Raw genomic sequence first — 23858 nt, 5'->3', positions numbered from 1 at the left:
GGAAGCCATACTTGCACATTCATGTGGATGCAAAGTCGGAGCACGCGTTGTTGGGTGCTGTTCCCATGTAGCCATGATTATATGGTACTTTGGATTTGCTCGATTTCATGCTTCTATTCATCTGCCTGCTGAGTTCCTTACTACGTATTTCGAAGACGGTTCGATATCCGAAGAAGAAGACGACGGAATGTAAAATATACGTAAGTTCCGTTATCATAACATTCATACTTTGAACGTATTTTTGTCAACTTTCCCATCGTTTCTCGGGAAAGTGATAAGGACATTTTTTGTTCCTTGGGAGACACTCTAAAAGATCCTGCATGAATTTTTCATTTCCGGGCGATGCCAAAAATGGGCATTTCTTAACACCCTCCTTTAGCGGACGTAATGACGAAGGGCCTAAAATGTGTGGCTCATAAAGCCTGTACCAAAGATTTAAAATTAGGAACAGCAAAAGTGGGGGATTGAAGCGGTTTGCTCTTCCGGCTATACGCATGTGTACGTGCGACCTATGTGCGATGCGTGCGCAGCATAGCCCCTCTTCCTGTGAGTCTCGCTTACGAGCATGTGCTTTTTCTCGCGTATTCAAGCGAGTGCTTCGTTGTACTGGTTTTTATAGTTTGTTCTTCATTGTACTGATACTTTATGTGTGATACTTTAATAAATGGATGTGCACTCCACCCCACGGACACCTGATTTTCACTTTACAGATAATATTATAAGTTATTATATTAATTCCGATATCTATTTCTAGTAGAAATAAGTAGAATATTTAGTGGAGATTATAGTTAAAACTTTTCTACCTATAATTATTTCGAGCACGTGTTTGTAATATATCTATATATATAAAAGAAAGTGTCCGAAGCGATGTAATCCCATAACTCGAGAGTGGCCAAACCGATTTTGATGATTTGTACTTTGATGGAAAGGTATTTTCTCAGTACGGGTTTTAGAAAAAAAAATCGGAAAAAAGGTCAAAAAATCATAATTTCAAAATGTCTTATTTTGACAACCAAGAGTGTTACGACAGGTTTTTTTACGTGTGTATTCTACTTATCTGTCAAACGCACGCATACGCATACGCATGCTATGGAGTTCCACTCTTATTCATACCTCTACTGTGGCATTTGATTCAGTTGCGCAGTTTCTTCATTCGTTGCTGTTTCACCGTCCATATTGCACTTTGCGAATTCGTGTTTTGTTCGATCGAATAACGTTTGCCGGCCATTGCGCATTACAGATTCGGATTTTTTCATTGCGATTTGGTGAGTTTTTGTGAATTAAAATTGATAACGAGAATATATAGAAGAATAGAAATGAATGCCTAATTTGCTAAAAGCTCTAAATAATTCTTTGATATACCTAATCTTATATATATAAAAGAAAGTGTCCGAAGCGATGTAATCCCACAACTCGAGAGTGGCCGAACCGATTTTGATGATTTGTACTTTGATGGAAAGGTATTTTCTCTATTTGAGGAAAATTTTAGGAATTAATTCCTCAATTTTTCAAATGTTTTCTTCAACACTGTAGGTTGAAAATCAACAAATCATGATTTGCTAAATCAGTCTGGTTTTTTCAGTCTATTTCTATGACTGAAAATCATACAAAACATTCATTGAAATCGGATACAACATTGGTGATATCAGCAAATGTTTTTTTTGTGTATGTGTTGCATTGTTGGTTGACTATTGGGATTTGTCTGTAAGAAGTGGTACGTTTCTATTGTTGTTTCATTGTTTTCAAATTTTCTATTCGTGATTTCATTGTATTGCAGTTGTTCTTCATAATGCCACCAACGAGAAGATCTCATTTAGGCCGACGTTCAGCTGGTGCACGAGCAGTGTCGACTCATCGTGCGAATATGAGTCAAGAAGATAGAAACATTGCGCAACAACGAAGAAATGCAAACCACGTCCAAATTCGTGCGCAACAAACAGAAGAACAACAGCAGGCTGTAATCGATTCGCGTAGATTGGCACAACAAAGTCGTCGAGTAAATCAATGTGAAAATTTTTTGGTGCAAAGTCGACGAATAAATACTGAAAATAGACAGCAAAGAAGAAGTGCTGGCAATGCCAATTTGCTTCGAGTAGCATTCCGATATGATTGTGCATTCAATTATCGATCTCTTCCTGTCGTTCAAATTGGATCAATGGTTGTAGTATGTCCACATTGCAACGCATTGAAATTTCCAGGAGAAACACCTGGATTGTGTTGCCTTAGTGGAAAAGTTAAATTGCCAACATTGCCATCGCCACAGGAACCATTGCGATCGTATCTAGAAGGCGTAACAGCAGAATCAAAGCAATTTCTTGCAAATGTTCAAAACTATAATGGGTGCTTTCAAATGACTTCTTTCGCTGCATCAATTATCAATGAAAGCGGATATAATCCGTCGTTCAAGGTAATTCCTGCTCGAAAGAGTACTCTTCCGTTTCCTTTGAATGATCGCATTTTATTAATTTTGAATTCGTCTCTTGGTAACCAGATTCAAGGGCAGGTGCATCATCGTGCTGGGTCGTTATTGCCGCTTCCTAATGGCGAATATAATTTCTTGCAAATCTATTTCATTGGGAACGAGAGCGATCAAATAAACCGTCGTAGTGCATTGTACAATAGAACGAAAGAAGACATCATCAGAGAATTGCAACGAATGCTTCATGACCATAATGAATTGATTGGATTATTTAAGAATGCGTTAGACAGAATGCTAACAGATGATCATCAAATCGTGATTAAAGCGGATAAAAGGCCTAACTTAGCGCACGAACGTCAATACAATGCACCGACAATTGATGAGGTTGCCATTATTGTAGTCGGTGAGCAAGTGGTATCACGGGATATTGTACTGACGCGCCGAAACAATGGACAATTACAACGTATTAGTGAGACACATCGGTCGTATGATGCACTTCAGTATCCGCTCATGTTTTGGACAGGTGATGACGGCTACCACTTTAACATCAAAATGTTAAATCCAGTTACTGGTTAGTAGACTTCTTCCTTCAATCATGTCACCAAATCAATCAATTAAATGGAATCTTAATTTTATTTTCAAACTTTGCATTTATTTGTTACTTCGGATTCATTTGTTATTAGGTGAAGAAACAACGAAGAAAGTAAGTTCGATGAACTACTATGCATACCGTTTAATGATTCGTCAAAATGAGGATAACTATCTGTTGCGATTTCGGCGATTGCTTCAACAATTCTGCGTGGATATGTATGTCAAAATCGAGACTGAACGGCTCAGTTACATTCGTTTAAATCAAGCGAAATTGCGTTCAGAAGAGTACATTCATTTGCGGGATGCAATAAGAACTGAAGGTGATGCGAGGAATCTCGGTCGACTAACAATCTTACCGGCAACGTATGTTGGCAGTCCACGCCACATGCACGAGTATGCTCAAGATGCGATGGCGTTTGTTCGACAGTACGGTCGTCCTGATTTATTTGTCACCTTCACTTGCAACTCAAGATGGATTGATATTCAGTGCAATTTAATTCCCGGCCAAACATCGAGTGATCGACATGATATCACTGCACGTGTGTTCAGACAGAAGCTGAAGGTTCTAATGGGTTTCATTACTAAACAACGTGTATTTGGTGATGTTCGATGCTGGATGTATTCTGTTGAATGGCAGAAGAGAGGTCTGCCGCACGCGCATATTCTACTTTGGTTCGTTGAAAAGATTCGACCAGACGAAATCGATGCTGTCATTTGCGCAGAGATACCGGATCCAGAAATTGATCAAGAATTGTATGATATAGTCATCAAGAATATGATTCACGGACCGTGTGGCAACAATAACATGGATTCACCGTGCATGGCTAACGGCAAGTGTTCTAAACGCTACCCACGTCCTCTCACTGCGGAAACTATTACCGGCGACGACGGATATCCACTTTATCGACGTCGTTCACCTGATGATAATGGCAGAACAGTTACATTGAAAGTGAAACAAAATGATGTTGTGGTTGATAACAGTTGGATTGTTCCATATTCACCACTACTTTGCAAAACATTTGATGCGCATATCAATGTGGAGGACTGTAATTCGATTAAAGCAATCAAATACGTTTGCAAGTATATTACAAAAGGTAGTGATATGGCTGCGTTTGGTGTTCCGGATCCAAATGCCGATGATGAAGTAACGCGGTATCAAATTGGAAGATATGTTAGTTGCAATGAGGCTCTTTGGCGAATTTTTTCATTTCCAATTCACGACCGTCATCCAACTGTAGTTCATTTGGCGGTGCATCTGGAGAATGGTCAACGTGTTTATTTCACTGAACACACTGCCATTCAACGTGCTGAAAGACCACCAGCTACAACATTGACCAGTTTCTTTTCAACATGTGAGAGTGATCCATTCGCACGAACATTGCTCTACTCTCAGATGCCGCGTTATTACACTTGGAATGCTTCATCGAAAAAGTTTCAACGGCGAAAGCAAGGCGAGCGAGTTCCGGATAATCCAGATGTATTCTCAACAGATGCCATCGGTCGTATTTACACAGTGCATCCATCTAGAAATGCAGAATGTTTCTATTTGCGATTACTGTTGGTAAATGTTCGTGGGCCAACTTCATTCGAGTCACTTTGAACCGTCGATGGAGTACTCTGTCCTACATATCGTGATGCCTGTCAACGTTTGCAATTGCTGGAGAATGATACACATTGGGATATGACTCTTGCTGATGCAATTATGTGCGCACCTGCAAATCAAATACGTTCATTGTTTGCAATCATAATTTCGACGTGTAATCCATCAAATCCGAAAGATTTGTGGGATAAATACAAGGACAACATGTCAGAGGATTTTTTGCATCGAGTTCGTGCTGCAACCGGAGATTTCAATTTGGGAATGACTGATGAGATTCATAATGAATCGTTGATTGCGATTGAGGATATATGTTTGCTTATTAGCGGCAATTTGTTGTGTACTTTAGGAATACCAGCGCCTAATCGTTCAATCCACGATGCTTTTAATCAAGAAATAGAACGAGAACGTGAATATGATCGAGACGCATTGAGCCGAATGGTTTGTGATAATGTTCCATTGTTAAATCCTGAGCAGAAAATCGTGTATGAAACATTGATGAAGGCGATTGATAACGGAAATGGGGGAATATTTTTTATCGATGCTCCCGGTGGTACTGGGAAAACATTTCTTATTTCTTTGCTTTTGGCTACTATTCGTTCGAGATCTCAAATTGCTTTGGCAGTCGCTTCTTCAGGAATAGCTGCTACGTTGTTGGAAGGAGGCCGGACAGCACATTCAGCGCTGAAATTGCCGTTGAATCTCCAAGTGGTTGAAGAACCCACATGCAACATTAGTAGAAATTCCGCTATGGGAAAAGTGTTGCAATGTTGTAAAATCATCATTTGGGATGAATGCACAATGGTGCATAAACGTGCATTGGAAGCAGTTAATCGGACCATGAAGGATTTACGCAATAATTCAAGACGTTTTGGAGGCGCTATGATTCTATTGTCTGGTGATTTCCGTCAAACGTTACCTGTCATTCCAAAATCAACTGCTGCTGATGCAGTTAACGCTTCCTTGAAGTCATCGTCTTTGTGGCGCTTTGTGAAGAAACTTAAATTGAATACGAATATGCGAGTTTCATTACAAAACGATCCTACAGCTGATGTGTTCTCCAAACAACTGATAGCCATCGGTAATGGTGAAGTTCCCGTCGATGTCACAACCGGTTTGATTTCATTTCCGTCGAATTTTTGTAATTTCGTTACATCGAAAGATGAACTAATTCGTAAAGTGTTTCCGGATATTGTTGTTAATTATTTGAATCACGATTGGTTAAGTGAACGCGCAATTTTGGCAGCGAAGAACAAGGATGTGAATGAGATTAATTTTAAAATTCAAAATCAAATTGGTGGTCCAATGCATTCATTCAAATCTGTTGATTGTGTGGTAAATGAAGATGAAGCTACGAATTACCCCACTGAATTTTTGAATTCTTTGGATTTGCCTGGTGTTCCGCAACACATTTTACACCTTAAAGTTGGTTCGGTAGTGATTATGCTTCGAAATTTGCAACCTCCTAAATTGTGTAACGGAACGCGTTTGATTGTAAAGCAAATCATGAACAATATCATTTACGCAACAATTCTCAAAGGCAAGTTTAAAGGAGAACAAGTTCTCATTCCGCGTATTCCTTTGATACCGACAGACATGCCTTTCGAATTCAAACGCATTCAATTCCCGGTTCGTCTTGCGTTCGCCATGACAATCAACAAGGCTCAAGGCCAATCATTGGATGTTTGTGGTCTAAATTTGGAAAATGAATGTTTTTCACATGGCCAACTGTATGTAGCCTGTTCACGTGTTGGTAAGCCATCTGCTTTGTTTGTGTTGGCACCGGAACAAAAAACCAAAAATATTGTGTATCACAAAGTACTAGAATAAAGATGATTTTTTGGTAAGAAAATTTTTTATTTAAAAAATGCAATAGTTTCGTTGTATTTTTGGGTGGGACGAAGTCCGCCGGGGCTGCTAGTATATTATATATTTATCGGTAATTTGAAATACGCTTTTCAAATGGCGAAACGCAGAAGTTGGGTATGGAATTATGCAAGCCGTGATGGCGATAAAGCCGTCTGTAATCTGTGTGATGAAGGAACTGTTAATGAATTTTCGTGTGCGGGTGGGACAACAGGGCCCATTAGTAGGCATTTGAAGTTCATTCATAATTTGGAACCTACTAATAATATTAACACCACTAATACTGGAACAGAAAGTACCTATTCAAATGTTAACGGTAAGTACCAACATTAAAACATCATAAAAGATGAAACGAATGGTAGCAATAAATAAGTAATTTATATATACAGAACATGTGGAAGAAAATACAATTCTCGAAAATTCGCAACCACCAAAAAAACGTCGAAGACTGTCTATTTTAAACTGTCAGACTTCAAACATTCGTTTATGCGATCCTGCGAAAACGGAAAAATACACCAGGCATTAGCAAAATTAATTGCCAAAAATCAGTTACCTATTTCTTTCTGTTCATCCGATGGTTTTCAAGAGTTTATGTCTGTAGTGCAGCCAAATTATAAAATATGCAAAGACGAAGCAATGAAAAAAAGATTAATGGGTCTGAAGAGTACGGTCGTGACAAAGATAAGGGAACAAGTAAACGCTGTTAAAAATGTAGTGTGTACATCCGATTGTTGGTCATCGTTAGCACAGGATTCGTACATTGCGATAACTGTACATATTATTAATTCCAATTGGGACACAGACAGTTTTGTTTTGAGTGTATATGAGATGGAAGAACGCCATACTGCCCAAAACCTCGCAGATGAGCAACAGAGAACTCTCGAAGAATGGGAAATTAATTCGAAAGTAGTAGCCATTGTAACAGACAATGCCAAAAATATGGTAAATGCTATCTCATTGTTATCGGAAGTATCGGACAACACCAACATTTATAGCGTAACATGTGCAGCACACAGTGTGCAATTAGCTGTAAATTATGCATTAAAAGAAAAAACCGTACAACAAATAATCGATACATGCAGTAAAATGGTAGAACATTTTAAACATTCAAATGTTGCGAAACATGCATTACAGGAAAAACAAGTACAGCTTTTTTTGCCAAAAAATACATTAATACAAAGCTGCTCTACACGTTGGAACTCCACGTATTTTATGTTAGACAGTTTATATACAAATAGATGTGCAATATCAAATGTTATTGCAGATAGAGCCATTACTAATGCAAGGGTAGCACAATCTCTAGAAATAAATGAAAAACAATGGACAATAATAGAGTCTCTCTTAAATATTTTAAAACCGCTACAAATTATAACAACACTTTTTTGTGGAGAAAGCCACGCCTCCTATCTCAATGATGAGACCATTAATCAAAAAATTGATCGAAAAACACTTAAATTTAAACAACGATGATGACACGCTTTTGTGTATATTCAAAAAAACTATAATTTCAGTACTTACGAGACGTTTCAAACTTGAATGGATCGACGGTGATACTCTTTCGTTAAACCATATATCCTGTTTTTTTGATCCAAGATATAAAAATCTGGAACACGAAACGTCTGACATAAAAGAAATAATTCGTACAGAAGCAAAACGATTGCTTCAAAACTCGGATGTAGTAAATGCAGTACATACAGTAAATACAGCAAAGGCACATGACAAATCTGCTCTTGGATTTTTATACAACGAAATCACCGATAACAATGATGTTTATATTCAAATTGAAACATATATGACCGAGCCACAATTACGCTTTGATTTAAATCCATTTGAATGGTGGAAGCCTAGGACAAACAAATATCCAGCAATTTCCGAAGTTGCCAAAAAATATTTAACAATTCCAGCAACATCGGCGATGTCGGAACGATGCTTTTCATGCGCTGGAAATATTGTAACAAAAAAAAGAAACCGTTTGCTTCCAGAGAATGTTAACACCTTAGTTTTCTTATCTCAAAACAAAAATTTAATAAATTGAACTTTATTAACCAAAACCATAATGTTTCTTATTTTCACCTACCACCCAGTAAATTAAGTCTCATAAACAATTTACACATCTAAATATTCTGATATTTAATTGTAAAATAAAACATGGGGTACGGGTAATACATGTGGAACAGTACATTTCGACACGTGTATCTGTGAACTACAATAAACGGATACATGTATAGATTTTATGATCCGTGTACCCATATATTTCAATACACGTGTATCCGTGTACTTCAATACACGTGTATCCGTGTACTTCAATACCCGTGTACCCGTGTATTGAGAAGTACACGGATTAAGATACGAATATGTTAATTACGCGTATATACAGGGTGTTACTCTACCTATAGTCAATATTTTGGGGGGTGATTCTACAGGCGAATATAAGTCGAAAATCAAGAGTGATGAAATTGCGGTAAATGCTTTGTTTATTAATTATCGATGGTTAAAGATTGGCGTCTGGAGCGCCTGAATGACGGCAACTTAAAATAGGGCCGGTCAGTATACCAATATCGATCGGCGGCAACGTCGAAGACCCCAACGAAAATCAGCTGATGGAACAGCCCGGCCGCCGATCGATATTGGTGTACTGACCGGCCCTATTGTCACCGCAGTTCGAATTTTAATTATTTCTCTATTAACCCTTTGCATTCGAGGAATGTTTCGGTACGCACAAATCCAGTCTGCTTTTCCTGTACAGTTTTTAATACCAAACGGTTACAAATGGTTCTTACCGTATTTATTTTTATTTTAATTTTAAGACACACTGGCGAGAAGCGTCACTCGGGTGCGCAGGGTTAATTTCCTAAAAATTCCGAGAGCATCTTCCCACATTTTATTCCTTCTTCCTTGGAAACAGCGAATACAAATAATTAAGAAACTCGATTTAGTAATTTACGTACTAATTACGTAGTAATTAACGAATTAGGTAACAGTTACAGTGATAGTATTTTTAATTATCTGCATTCGTTCTTCGACGTATCTTCAATGCACATGTTGCTACCTAGCCAACGCGTGGGCCACGCCGAGTTCCATGACCTCCGATCGCGACGCTCGAGACCAGGGAGGCCTACAATGTTGCGCACTAGAAAGCGACGAATCTGAAATTATTCTGCATTTCTGCAAAAATTATTCTGCAAAAATAGGGAAAACAGGGAATCCATTGGTGTCACTGGCATACCTATCGACTCGATGAAGAATAAAGAATTTAATTTATCGCATAAGCTGTCTATCATCGCCTGAGCGACTAGACGAAGGTGTAGCGACACATTGTATGTGGTTGTTCATTTGTAACATTTTTCGTTTCCTTCACGCAGCGATTTGACCAAGGTTTCGTCAGTTTGACGACTGTCGTCAACGCGAGCACAGACTACAATCGGCGAGAAGTATTTTTATTGTCGAAAGCAGTCTGCGTTTTTTAATTTAGTCAGAGTTGTAGATTAATTTTAGGTTTAGTTTCAGTTTCAGTTTTAGTTTTAGCTTTAGCTTTACCTTAGGCTTTTAAGATTTCTTTTCTTTTCTTGTCTTGTCTTGTCTTGTCTTTTCTGGTCTTTTCTTGTCTTTTCTTGTCTTTTCTTGTCTTTTCTTTTCTTTTCTTTTCTTTTCCTTTCTTGTCTTTTTTAAGCTTTTTTAGGCTCTGTGTGTAGTGTGTGAAGTGGGTGCGTGCGTACGAATTTTCTACGATGGAAGGACAATATTCGTTCATTGAGCTCTCAGACATGCTCATGTGCTACGGTGAAGCGAAGGGTAGTACTCCTGAAGCACTTCGCATTTATTGCCAAAAATATCCACGGAGAAATGTGCCCGATAGAAGGATATTTATCAGACTGTATCAAAGATTACGTGATACAGGTTCGGTTGCGGGTAACAGATCCGGGGGACGTAATCGACAAGATCCGGACCTCGATGAGAGGGTGATGCGGCGAATTGAGGAAAACCCATCGACCAGTACACGAAGAATTGCGGCAGAGGAACGTGTAAGCAGTACCACTGTCTGGAGAATCCTAAAAGAAAGACAACTGTACCCGTATCATTTGCAACAGGGTGCAGAAAATAGAAGAGAGTGATTTTGAGAACCGCTTCCACTTTTGCACGTGGATGATGGATATGATTACAGCCGATGAAGGCTTCCTATCCAGGATATTATTTACCGATGAAGCAAACTTCAATCAAAGTGGCAGCGTTAATGCACACAATTGTCACATCTGGGCAGAAGAAAACCCGCATGCGCTGTTAGAAATAAATACCCAGCGCCAATTTTCTACAAATATTTGGGCAGGAATTCTTGGCGACAAGATTATTGGACCTCTTGTTCTCCCTTTTCGGTTAGGAGGCCAAGAGTATTTGGAATTCCTGAGGACACAATTGCCTACTCTATTAGAAGACGTACCGCTGATTGTGCGAAGAGACATGTGGTACATGCAAGACGGTGCACCAGCACATTACGCCATATCAGTACGCCAATATTTAAATGAATACTTCGGCAATAGATGGATTGGACGAGGAGGACCGAACGCTTGGCCTGCTCGGTCTCCAGATTTTAATCCCCTTGACTTCTTCTACTGGGGACACATGAAGAATTTGGTCTATTCAACGCCCGTGGCCACGAGGGACGAATTAGAACAACGAATCCAGTTTACATCGGGGATAGTGCAGAATATGATGGGTGACTTCCGACAAGTACGCGAAAACTTTCGCAGACGAATGCAACTGTGCCTTCAGGAAAATGGTGGTCACGTTGAACATCTCCTGTAAGACAATATTTTGTGCGTGAACACATGGACACTCGCGAATAAACTACTCGCGATGCGTGTGTGTGTGTAATTAAGTGAACACTCGCGGACGGGACAATTGCGGTGCGTGTGTGCCCGTGTGGATGATTTGCACCTTGGTTGGTCTGACTCGCGCGGCTCGCTGTCCGTCAAGTTGCCGTCATTCAGGCGCTCCAGACGCCAATCTTTAACCATCGATAATTAATAAACAAAGCATTTACCGCAATTTCATCACTCTTGATTTTCGACTTATATTCGCCTGTAGAATCACCCCCCAAAATATTGACTATAGGTAGAGTAACACCCTGTATTAGGTACACGTGAAATCAAGAACGCTAGTATACAGGGTGTTCGGCCACCTCTAGCAAAAATTTTAATGAGCGATAGTAGAGGCCAAAATAAGACGAAAATCAAGTATACTAATTTGTTGATGGAGGCTTCGTTACAAAGTTATTAACATTTAAAGTTCCGCCTGAATCATGGCAACCATCGAGCATATGCGTAAGCGTGGGAGGTCAGGAGACGATGTATTACAGGAACCGAGCTTACCGACTTATCGATCGCCTTTCGTGTCTGCGTCAACTCTCAGGACGGCGAACGTGGTACGTTGAATGAAATCCGACAGCCCCTCGTTTTTGCGTCAACTCCCAGGAAGGTGAACGCATATCGTCGAATAGGATTCAACCTGTCTTATGAACATCCAGAGGGGCATATCAATACTCGCCCAAAGTCGGGGCTTTACAATGTATGCTTCGTAGGCCGCGCGTTCGGCACTTTAATAATGTGTCTGCTTTTCTCGCCACTCGTCATCGTTTGTCTTTTCTCATTTCGAAGGCAGTCGCCAACGAATACGGACTGTAGCGGCCATTGTATAGCCACTACACCCTTGCCAGAGTATGAATGGGAATGGAATGTAAGGATAGTTTTAAGCTTTCTATTTTTCCATTTTCCCAGGGTCTCGTGCGAGCCTGGTCGTCCTGTTAAACATTTGGCGACCAGAGCCGTGCGAGGCGTCTGTTTTCCTTCAAGGTTTCGCCTGGGCCTCGGATCACCCTGATCCGGGCCCGGTGAGCCTCTTGACTTTTATGACTCTTTTTCGCTAAACTTTTCTATACACTGAGTATTTTCCAGTTTCGTTTTTCCGTCTTTCTGTCCTGTCTCTTTTTCTTTACCTTTGCTATTAGGGTAAGAAATTGTATACTCATTTCGAAGGCAGTCGCCAACGAATACGGACATTCAATGGCTCTCGAACTCTACAATCTGAATTAATATTCAGTCATTAATCAGATTTACTAATTATAAATTTTTTTCCAGTTTTACTTTTTTATTGCGCGATAGTGCGTGGAATCGAAATCCGCGGTTTATATTAAGTTGTGTTGTGTAGTGTTGTGTAGTGCAGTGTAGTGTGTGGTACGCGGTTTGTGTTGTGTAGTGCGCGGCGCGGAACGAGAAAACGTGGACACGTGGACACTCGCGGACGGGACAATCGCGGTGCGCGTGTATTATTTAATTGAATAGTGGTGCTCGTCGAAAAATATTTACTTGTGGACACTCGCGGTCGGGACAATCGTGGTGCACATACACGTGGACATTCGCGGACGGGACAATCGCGGTGCGTGTATGCTCGCGTGTGGTTTTTTTTTGGAAAAAAAGTATGATGGTTCGTGTGCAACAGTATTTATTTGTGGACACTCGCGGTCAGGACAATCGCGGTGCACATACACGTGGACATTCGCGGACGGGACAATCGCGATGCGTGTATGCTCGCGTGTGGGTGATTTTTATACAGAAAAAAATGTGTGTGTTAAAAGAGGCATTCACCCTCTCTCTGTGAACATCTTGTCGGGCGAGTATTGATATGCCCCTCTGGATGTTCATAAGACAGGTTGAATCCTATTCGACGATATGCGTTCACCTTCCTGGGAGTTGACGCAAAAACGAGGGGCTGTCGGATTTCATTCAACGTACCACGTTCGCCGTCCTGAGAGTTGACGCAGACACGAAAGGCGATCGATAAGTCGGTAAGCTCGGTTCCTGTAATACATCGTCTCCTGACCTCCCACGTTTACGCATATGCTCGATGGTTGCCATGATTCAGGCGGAACTTTAAATGTTAATAACTTTGTAACGAAGCCTCCATCAACAAATTAGTATACTTGATTTTCGTCTTATTTTGGCCTCTACTATCGCTCATTAAAATTTTTGCTAGAGGTGGCCGAACACCCTGTGTAGTATTCAATATAATAATAAATTAGAGTATACACACATATATCGTAATCATACATTCAATCTCCTACAATATTTTTTTTCTGTTTATATTATATATGTAATAATCCACTATGAAATAAAAAATTTTTTTCTATAATTATAAATTAAAATGTCGATTTTGTTTCTATTTTTCGTTTCCATTAAATTGTATATGACGAATATGCAAACAAAATATATTATTTTACAAAAATGTATAAAGTTTTAAATATTTTCTTTAGCTACTCATTGATCGTAAACAACCGAAAAAAGGCCGGCATTCAGGCTTTAAGCGGCTAATACGATGCCGACACTCAAGCTTTAAATGTTCGGATACCGCCGGCTCTCAATGTATTAAGTCATTTATAGGACATTCAGTTAATTTTGAAAATGGTCTAAGTCAATTCAAACTTTAAAAACAACATTTTCGTATGAAATTCACACAAAATTTCATATTCATAATAAGTTTCCATCAATCAAGACTAATAAAATTCTAAATTAAAATGATGCATAATGTAAAAATATTTTTTAATTTATTCAAATGCAATTTATTACATATCTCGAAACAAGAAATATATGACTTAGACCACTTTCATAATTATGGGCAGATATGTCTGGCTTCGCTTTCATGGCAGGAGGTCATGAAATCAATGATCAAGATAAGAAGACAATACGTTTTCTACTGGACTCCGGAGCTTCGGATCATCTCATCAATCGAAGAGATTTGGCGGTGGAATTTGAAAATCTGAAAACACCGATAAGGATCTCCGTTGCCAAAAACGGAACGTATATTTTAGCAACGAAGAGAGGCACGCTGAATGTTGTCAGCGACACGGGAATCAGCGGTCATCTGAAGGATGTACTCTATTCCCCAGACGTTCCCTACAATTTGCTGTCTGTGGAAAAGATGCAAAACGCGGGAGCAACAATAATCTTTAATAAGGAGGGAGTACAAATCCTAAATGGTAAGGAAATTATAATGAGGGGTAAGTCTTTGAATAATCTAATAGCTGTAGACCTAGTAATTAAAAATAATAAAATAGAAATAACTAAGCAAGTATATAGTGCAACAGATAATAACTATAAACTATGGCATGAACGACTAGATCATGTAAGTAAAAGTAAATTTTTAGACTTGAAAAATAAGGAAATGGTAAGCGATGTAGAGTTAGTAGTAGTAGTATGTATTTAATGTTCCCCTTAGGGTTACATATCTCCTCTCCTTTCCCTTACAATTCCTCCTTACACTATCTTATTCTCTATCTTCACCCCATCCTCCCCTCTCCTTCCCTCCGCTTAACCTACTCTTAACCTAGCCTTAACCTACATGCCTTGCCCGCTCGCTATTCTCGCCTCGCCTCGCCTCGCCACGCATACGCTCGCTTCGCCTCTCTTTGCCACGTTTCGCTTTCTATTTTCTACCCTTAAAACTACCTTAACATTACCTTAAAACTACGCCTCCGCCTTTCCACGCCCGCCTCCTTCGCCTTCGACTTCCCTTTCCCTCCTTTCACTCCATTCCTTCTTTCACTCCTTACTCCTATTCTACCTCCCTCCTTCCTAAACTCTCTCCCCCCTTTCCTCCTCTCTCTCTCTCCTCTTTTCCTCCAGCCTCTTCATCCATCCCTCCCCTTTACCTTCTTCGTCCAAAATTTCCCTTATCTTTTCCCCAACCCCCTTTTCCTCTGCCTCATCCCCAACACATCGATCCAAGACGTGCTCCTGTCACATCCTCGTCCCTCGGTTCTTCTATATTAATATTTTTACGAAACAGTATTAAGAACATAAGTATTACCATAAGTATCACTTTAGAACTCTTTATTACCATCATACCATAAGTATTACCATAAGTATCACCACAGACGAGATATATGAATAGACGTTTCACGTAATGTAATTTTTCGGCCGGAGTTTCTGGGGTCCCGGGACCCCATTACCATTTTCGTGTCACTCGCAACGTTATCAACAGATTCAGAAATTAACACAAGAGGAAGTGAGACAGAAAATAAAATTACATAAATTTTATTATTTTTTAACGGAATTAAAGCTGTAGGGTCCATCATTGGACATTAATCGATTAATTTCATTGGAGAAATCAATCGATTAAGAGTATTTAAAAATTTCAAGATTATTAAAATTCATAAGGATGTATTTCATTGATACGTACACCGCAAATTCTCTATTTTTTATTTTAAATTGTAATACATCATTTATTAAAAAAATAACTCGACAGAAACGTATCTGCGACTCGAAATCAGTTTAATCAGTCTGTGCATCGGGGCCCCGGAAACTCCTCATTCCTCGCTTTCGCACACTATGCTCAATTGCGTGTACGTGAGCTCGTTGAGTTTCGGAAGAGCCGAGAAGAACAGGCTGATACTCGCTTTCCTTCTCGCTCTTGCATCGCTGACGTCGTTTACATTTCTCGAAAGCAAGCCTGGCATCGCCAACCGTTCGAATCGTCAGTAAACGACAAAAGCCATCGTGACCGACAGACCTTACATTTCTCGAAATCGGACCTGGGCGCTTTTTGAAGATTCATTGACTTTCCATACGAAGCGACCATGCGTTATATACATATACATGTTATACATGCTAGGAACTATAAATTGTATAACTTTCGTTGTATATCTACTTTCTAATAACATGGGAAAATTTTAAAATATAAAAAAATGTAAGAATACTGTAGAATTTTTGCAATGGAGAATTATTGAAAGAAAATGAGGTAATTATTTAGAAAAGGCCGGGTCTCACCGATTTCGATGATTTTTGAATATGTTGTAGAAATCAACATTTTGAGCAACTTTTTCCTATACATACAGGGTGTTCGGCCACCTCTAGCAAAAATTTTAATGAGCGATAGTAGAGGCCAAAATAAGACGAAAATCAAGAATACTAATTTGTTGGTGGAAGCTTCGTTAAAAAGTTATTAACGTTTAAAGTGCCGCCCTTACTGAATTTTTTTCTCGAAAATGCGCAAGATTTCGGGGGTATGTCTATTCACCAAAAATGACTATAATTGAACCCTACAACCGAAAATAATTTTTCCACAACGATTTGCAATTTTTTAATTTTCTCGAATAATTTCACACCTTCTCTATTTTTTTTCTCGAAAGTGGGCAGGATTTCGTGGGTATGTCTAATGACAAAAACTGATTGTAATTGACCCCCGCAACCGAAAATAATTTTTCCACAACGATTTGCAATTTTTTTTCTCCGTTGAAAAATTTAGGCACCTAATTGGATTTTCAGTAAGGAATTTTTTTCTCGAAAGTGCGTACGATTTCGGAGGTATGTGTAATGATAAAAAATGATTGTAATTGATCCCCGCAACCGAAAATAATTTTTTTAAAACGATTTGAAAAATTTTTTTTCGCCGAAAAATTTCAGCACCTACTCGATTTTTTTTCTCGAAAGTAGATAGGATTTCGGAGGTATGTGTACTCACCAAAAATGATTGTAGTTGACCCCCGCAACCGAAAATAATTTTTCCAGAACGATTTGAAATTTTTGAATTTAATTGTTAATAACTTTTTAACGAAGCTTCCATCAACAAATTAGTATTCTTGATTTTCGTCTTATTTTGGCCTCTACTATCGTCATTAAAATTTTTGCTAGAGGTGGCCGAACACCCTGTATAACCGCCGCTCGGCCTTAGTTTCCGAGATTTTTCTTCAAAAATATCGCTACTACTACAATGAATTCTGTCTATATGTACATATCTGTGGCTCTATATTGCATCAGTCCACGATCGTTGCTTTTTTCTCTTGTTTGTATTAGCCGGCATGACAACCGACGACAAATAATGTATAATGTGTCGATTATAATTATAATTTTATTACTTTACATTTTTTAAATTTCTTACAAATAACGTGTATCAAACCTTGAAATGAGAACACAAAACTTAATGTAAAATTACATTGAAATTCATTTGGTTGTTTAGACTCAATCGTATTAATAGTATAAATATATGAACGCACGTCCATAAGCGTAGTAAAAAAATGTCTTTTTTAATAGTTAACCCTTTGCACTCGGCACCTTTTCGGACGTTAGCTATCAGCAACTCGACGCTACTTTCTCGCGAAAACGAAAACCCTTGAGTCGTGATATTATATGGTACAACTTTGGAACCAAGTAAGGCATTGTGTTGAAATTTGGTTTATATGTATTTATGGACATTGAAGAACACATATTTACAATACAAAATAAAAATTTATTTCTCATAATTTTCTATGGTATGGTAAATTCTGAAACAATTCCCAATATACATAGCAGGTTGATTTATACATGTTTCACAATAAAATGTTGTTTGACGTCTTTCTCCTGGTGTTTTCCTGTCGGAACAAATAATGCAGTCCCGGTTTCTTTGGCCTACATTTGGAATATGTAGCTTATTATTCATTCTATTGTCCGACAAAGAACGTTAATTTATTTAGATTATAACGAAGATAGCAATAGGAATGGTTCGACTTTGAATGAAGTTTCGATTTTACGTTTATAGTTTTTTACGTTTACGTTTTATGTTCTTTATGTTAAATAATTTTAGTAAACATTAAATAATATAGTTTATATAGTTACGTTTATTGTCCACGTGTTTGAATCCGACCATACGCCTCTGACCATCCTCGACAATCCTTCCACTCCCAACGTAAAAACGGCTGATATATTTCTCATTTTAATAGAATATTTCCCATTTTAATAGGAAAGTACAGGAAAACATGTGTTTCTTAAAAAATTGCGGTGAAATCAGTTCATTCTCCTTAATCACTAATAAACTTTCATGTCCCCTCAGAGGGGACAACCGAGTGCAAAGGGTTAAAATATGTTCATAAAATATTATCTTTTTAAAACGTGTATTTCCGTAAAAACAAATTTTTGTAATTTTTTCTTCATTATGGTATATTGCTTATATGTACATTGTATATGCCTACACAGGTCGGAAAGTAAAAAATGCCTAGGCAGTCGAGAATCTCGGCTCGAGAATATGCGAGATCGAATTTCAGCTGTGTTGAGAGCAAGAAGGATAGACTGACATTCGCCGCCTTTCTCGAATCTACGAAGCTATACGAAACGCCAGAACTCATATACAAGGTGGTTGGCATTAGTGTGTGTGAGTGGTGGGGCAGTTCCCTTTCGGCACGGGTCTGCCGTCTGATAATACTCCACTGTCTTTTCCAATCCCTCCCATAATCAACTCACATGTATTTACGTACACACTCAGCTGGCTGCCCATCAATACTAATTCAGTGCCTAGTTTCTCAACTAACCGCCATCCATGAGAAGAGGCCGCTAAAATCAGCTACGAATTTTCAGGTCGGTATGACAGTCAGATTCGGCCGCGAAAGTCCATAAGGTGAAAGGTCTATTCATATATCTCGTCTGTGGTATTACCATAGAACTCTGTATTACCATTACCATAAGTTAAGAATATAGGACTCTGTATTACCATCATTAAAATCTTTAGCACATAAATCGATATACGCAAACGGGTACCAGCGGCGACCGAGAGATGGCGCGGCAAGCGGCACCCTACTCCTACGACTACTCCCGCTCAACGGGCATCCCCCACTCTTCACAGGAGTGGGAGAGCGGGTTTATTAGTGAGCCACGCGCTCAGCGAAAGGGAGTTCTCTCGTCAGTTCTCATCTGACTCAATTACTAACTCGAGCCAAGAGCTCTCTAACTCCGAAATCCTATTTCATCTATTCGTTATACGTAGAATTATTAAGACCAGTGTTCATACAGTTGTATATCCATTTTATTACAATATATATATATAGTGTTACGATAACGATACCAGAATACTACCCTCTGGGGGTAGTTACCCTTCCGAAAATAATCACCGACGTGTTGGTGAACCAAACACCGTGGAGGTTGATCCCCGTGGACGTAACTCCAGCCCTTCCCGACTTGGAGCACATACCACTGGACGACCCACGTTTTGATCGGTATACCGAAATCAGGAAACAACTATTGGAAGCCCATTACTAAGGTAAGATCCTTAAAATCCAATTTCGAGTGGACACGGCGACCGTAACAAAGACCCGATCATAGTCGGACGTACGAGCCGATTGGATCAAACTCGGTTAAAGAATAGTCTTCGGTGCATAGGGTAGCGGTAGGGGTACCTTCCGGACCGTCAATACCGGGACGTGACACTCCCACGTCTCTTCCTCCCCCCCCGCACATCCTACATTTCCTCTCTTCCTCCTCTTCCCAATATCTCCCCCCCCCTCATCTCGTTCCCCAGCCTATACCTCGCTATCCTCCCGTACCTCTCCTCTCCCCACCCTGCCCTCAAATACTTCGGCACCTCTTCCACTACGATCTCCCTGTACCACTTATTGTACCTGGACTGCCTTATCCTGGCTCTTCTCTCCTCTTCCTGCCTCCTACCATCTTGCTCCCCCCATCCCTCCGACTCCCTCTCGCCCCTCTTCTCCCTTCCCCTCCTTCCCATACCCCTCTCTCCCTTCTGTACTCCATCCTTTCTCTCTCCCATGCCGACAGTTCCACCCCCCCTTCCCTTTCCCTTTCCCTCACCTCCACCAAGCACCACCTGGCCCACTCCCCTCCCTCTCCCCTGCCTAGTTTCTCCTCGTACCTCCATGCTCTTTCTCCTGCCCCCGCCCTCAACTTCATTCTCTTCGTCTCCTCTCTCACCATATACCCCGACGTCCTCCATCCACCCCCAACGACCACCTGATGTACCTCTCCTGCATCCTCTCCATAGCCTCTCTCTCTTTCCACCCCCACACTCCACCCCGTATCCCGCCACTGACCACACCAGGGTATCAAACAGCCACATCCTCCTTCCCCAATCCCTCATACCTGCCGCATTGCCACCCCCGCCTTCTTTACCCTATCCCTAATTTGTGCCTCCTGCCCCCCCGTTCCTCTTAAACACATATCCCAGATATCTAAACTCCTTCACCTCCTCTATCCTTTTCCCTTTCCATCTCCACTCCATCTTCCTTTCCCTACCTCCCCCTTTCCTGAACCTCACCACCTTTGTTTTTCCAACATTTATCTCCAGCCTCTTTTTTTCCAAATATCCTTCCAACCGCCTGATCATACTCTCCATCTCTTCCTCTTCCCTCGCCAACAACACCAGATCATCGGCATACGCTAGCGTGCAAATCCTCCTTCCCCTCACTTCAACCCCTCCCCACCTTCCTTTCCTGAACTCCTCCTCTATATCCGCTATCAATATATTAAACAGCATCGGACTCAGCGGGCACCCTTGCCTCAATCCCTTTGCCGTCCAAAATCCCTCCCCCAGCTCCCCTCCCACCCTCACTCTGCTTTTCGTTTCCCCATATATCTCCCTTACTCTTTCCCTCAGCCCCTCCCTCACCCCTCTTTTCTCCATCGCCTCCCATAACACCCTCCTATCCACCGTATCAACGATGTAGAGTTAGTATACGTGTATGTAATTCACTAGGGATGTGCGAGACCCCGAAAACATCGGGAACCCGATGGTCGGGACGAATCGGGAAGAGGTCGAGTCGGGTCGGGTCGGGTCGGGTTCCCGATAGTTTCGAGACTTTTAAATTTTCGGGATTCCCGAAAAAAGTCGGGATTCTCGAGGGATTCGGGATTCTCGAAGGAGTCGGGATTCTCGAAAGAGTCGGGATTCTCGAAAGCGGGATTCGAAGGAGTCGGGATTCTCGAAAGAGTCGGGATTCTCGAAATAGTCGTTCACTAGTTGCTTGAGTTGCGGGTACACCTATGTATCGTCATCACTGTTCATCACTGAATTCTTTGAATTTCTTCTGCTAGTTTTCGTGAAGTTATTGGAAACACGGATTCTAAGAATCATGTGATCTAATGTAAACAAACGTCTGACTGCGTGCTTAGTACTTGGGCATTGTGTACGCTGTCCATTCAGTATCGCTGGGACATTCGGGGTGCTCATATATTTCAAACTCTGTGTGAATTTAATAAAGATTAAATATTTTTTCCCAAAAATGTCAAGTGATAGTGAGAATGAAGTTGTGGTAGCTAGAAGTAGTGCAGAAGAAATATTTCCAGAGAAAAGATGATACAAAGGCGGAATGCACACAATGTCATCATGAATTTAAAACTAACTAAGTCGCTCAAAGTACAATTTCGTGCAAAGATCATCTTCCATCACCTCCGTCGCTAAGGACTCGCCCTTCCTCATCGATTTACCAGAATATAGAATATATATATATATATATATATATATATATATATATAGGAGTCAAAACATAGGGACAGAGATTCAGTACGAATTCAGTAACCGAGTAATATTAGAAACCACTGCGAAATATATTATACCTGTAATATACCGACAGTCTACGAGTTTCTTACCCGGTTCCCAACACGTTTAATGATATTTCTTACGGTGAAACGACTTCTATTTACTATTTTAGCTATCGTAGAATATGAATTTCCCTCTTTTCGCCAATGGATCAGTTGTTTTTCATGAACATAATATATTCATGGTAGACAATTCGCAGGTATAAGTTGGGAATGTGCAGGTTAGTATTCAGACTAATGCGTCACTTACAATAGTGAATGGAGTGACATTTTATTGATTGAACGAAACATAATGATGTGAATACTGAATACTAACCTGCACATTCCCAACTCATACCTGCGAATCGTCTATCATGAATATATTATGTTCATGAAAAACAACTGATCCATTGGCGATTTCGCCCTGGGCATTTGGAACGGGGCCCATGCGGCAAACACAGGCCCAACACGGCACTGAAATGAAGGTGGTGGGGTACATTTGCCGTCCCAATCTGCTAGAGTATCGCTTACACCCCTCGGTTTTTCCTCAGGTGGCTACTCGAGGTCCCTCGGGCCGGATGGGCTTTTACTACCGGTTTCTTTTGTTCAAAACCACAAAATCTCGAACTTTGAGGCCATTTTTCGACATTATCCCATCTGATATCGAAGTTAAAAATGGTATCAGTCGATTCGCCTTGGCGAGACCTTTCCAACGGTGTATAGCATATGCTGTACGCTCTTGGGTCAGTAAACCCCTCTATGATTTAACATTGTCCTTTATCCATCTTATGCGATGATTCAGGCTGCTAAAAAAAATGTTACCCTCAAAATATAACTGTAACTGAAAATAGTAACACAAAGACAGAGCCAGAAGAGCGGTAACATTTACCAGATCTACTTCATATGTTTATAAAGATGTGTGTTACTCGACTCCCATTCCATACTCAAGCAGTATTCCTTTGTCAGCCCGAGCGATCGAATGCCTGAAAATGAGTGCGGCGTACGCTAGACGATACGAAGCTGTATTTCTTTGTATTGTCATCCGAAAGGGCCAAAATTAAGCTTTTCTGCGGCGGCTCGTTATATGAGGACATCCACAAAGTTTGTTAGAAAGTGGATGAATAGATATAAAACAGTGAAAAACGTTGATGACTTTGAAGGAAGGGGGACGAAACGTGAAACAACAGAGAGATAGGATAAAGTCATTTTAAGACTGTTCGAAAAAAGTCCGTCATTATCATTACAGCAAGCTCAAAAACAGCTTTAAAAAAAGGAAGCAAGCTTGTTGTTTCAACAATAAAAAGGCGATTAGAAGATTCCAACGTAAAATATAAAAGCACGCTGCAAAAACCCTTGTTCTCCGAGAAACACGTCAGTATGCGATATGCTTCAGCCCAGAAAAATATTGGTCGCTACTGGGACAATGTAATCTTTTCTGATAAGTTTCCATTTTGGGCATGGGTACCTACAAAGAAAGCCTGGCCCAGCAAAGGCAATCCATTACTACAACGAACTGCTAGAAAATCGAAGTAAGCGAGCGGCTAAGAGCCACATGCGTTTTGTCAGCGCGCGAACTTTTCCTTGAGAGCAGGGGTGTCATGAAGAAACAAACGATCACACTGGCGAAGGCATCCGCGTCAGGATAGAAGCAAGACATTCTTGTAGCGACCATGGCTTTGAACGGATCAAATAAAGGAATGAGTTTTATTTTGAAAATGCCCACAATCATTTACCTGATTCTTACAAATCAGAAGCGGGATTTACCGTGACTCACCGGAATCTAATAGATTTATCGCGATCTACCGTGATCTATCGTAGACTTTTCGGTGTTTATTGCATAATTTGCGACACTCGTGTACATTGTGTATTGCAAGGACAGTGCAGTGTACAGACAAAACGAGTAAAGTAGACACTAAATTGTGCAATTAGTGAGTAAGTGTATCATATAAGTGTAGCGTAAGAACTTTAGTAAAAATGGATGGTGCATCACACAGCCGTGAGCGCGACGGAGCCGACGGCACCGTGAAGAGTTCGCTGGAAACGCGTCTCGAAAGGCTAG

General features: G+C 40.3%; 1 protein-coding gene across 1 annotated transcript; it reads left to right on the top strand.

The window, feature by feature from the left end:
• Positions 1-1575: 1575 nt before the first annotated feature.
• On the top strand, positions 1576-11273 carry LOC122403184. The gene is made up of 4 exons (XM_043406545.1): positions 1576-2990; positions 3103-4512; positions 5245-5688; positions 10849-11273. Exons 1-4 carry the CDS (start codon positions 1790-1792, stop codon positions 11271-11273), a joined length of 3480 nt encoding a protein of 1159 aa, XP_043262480.1. The 5' UTR covers positions 1576-1789.
• The last annotated feature ends 12585 nt before the right edge of the window (positions 11274-23858 follow it).

The sequence above is a fragment of the Colletes gigas genome, unplaced genomic scaffold (genome assembly GCF_013123115.1).
Source record: "Colletes gigas isolate AHSC1104 unplaced genomic scaffold, ASM1312311v1 Colletes_gigas_Sc00045, whole genome shotgun sequence".
NCBI lineage: Eukaryota > Metazoa > Arthropoda > Insecta > Hymenoptera > Colletidae > Colletes > Colletes gigas.
This window is presented reverse-complemented; position numbering and strand designations above follow the sequence as displayed.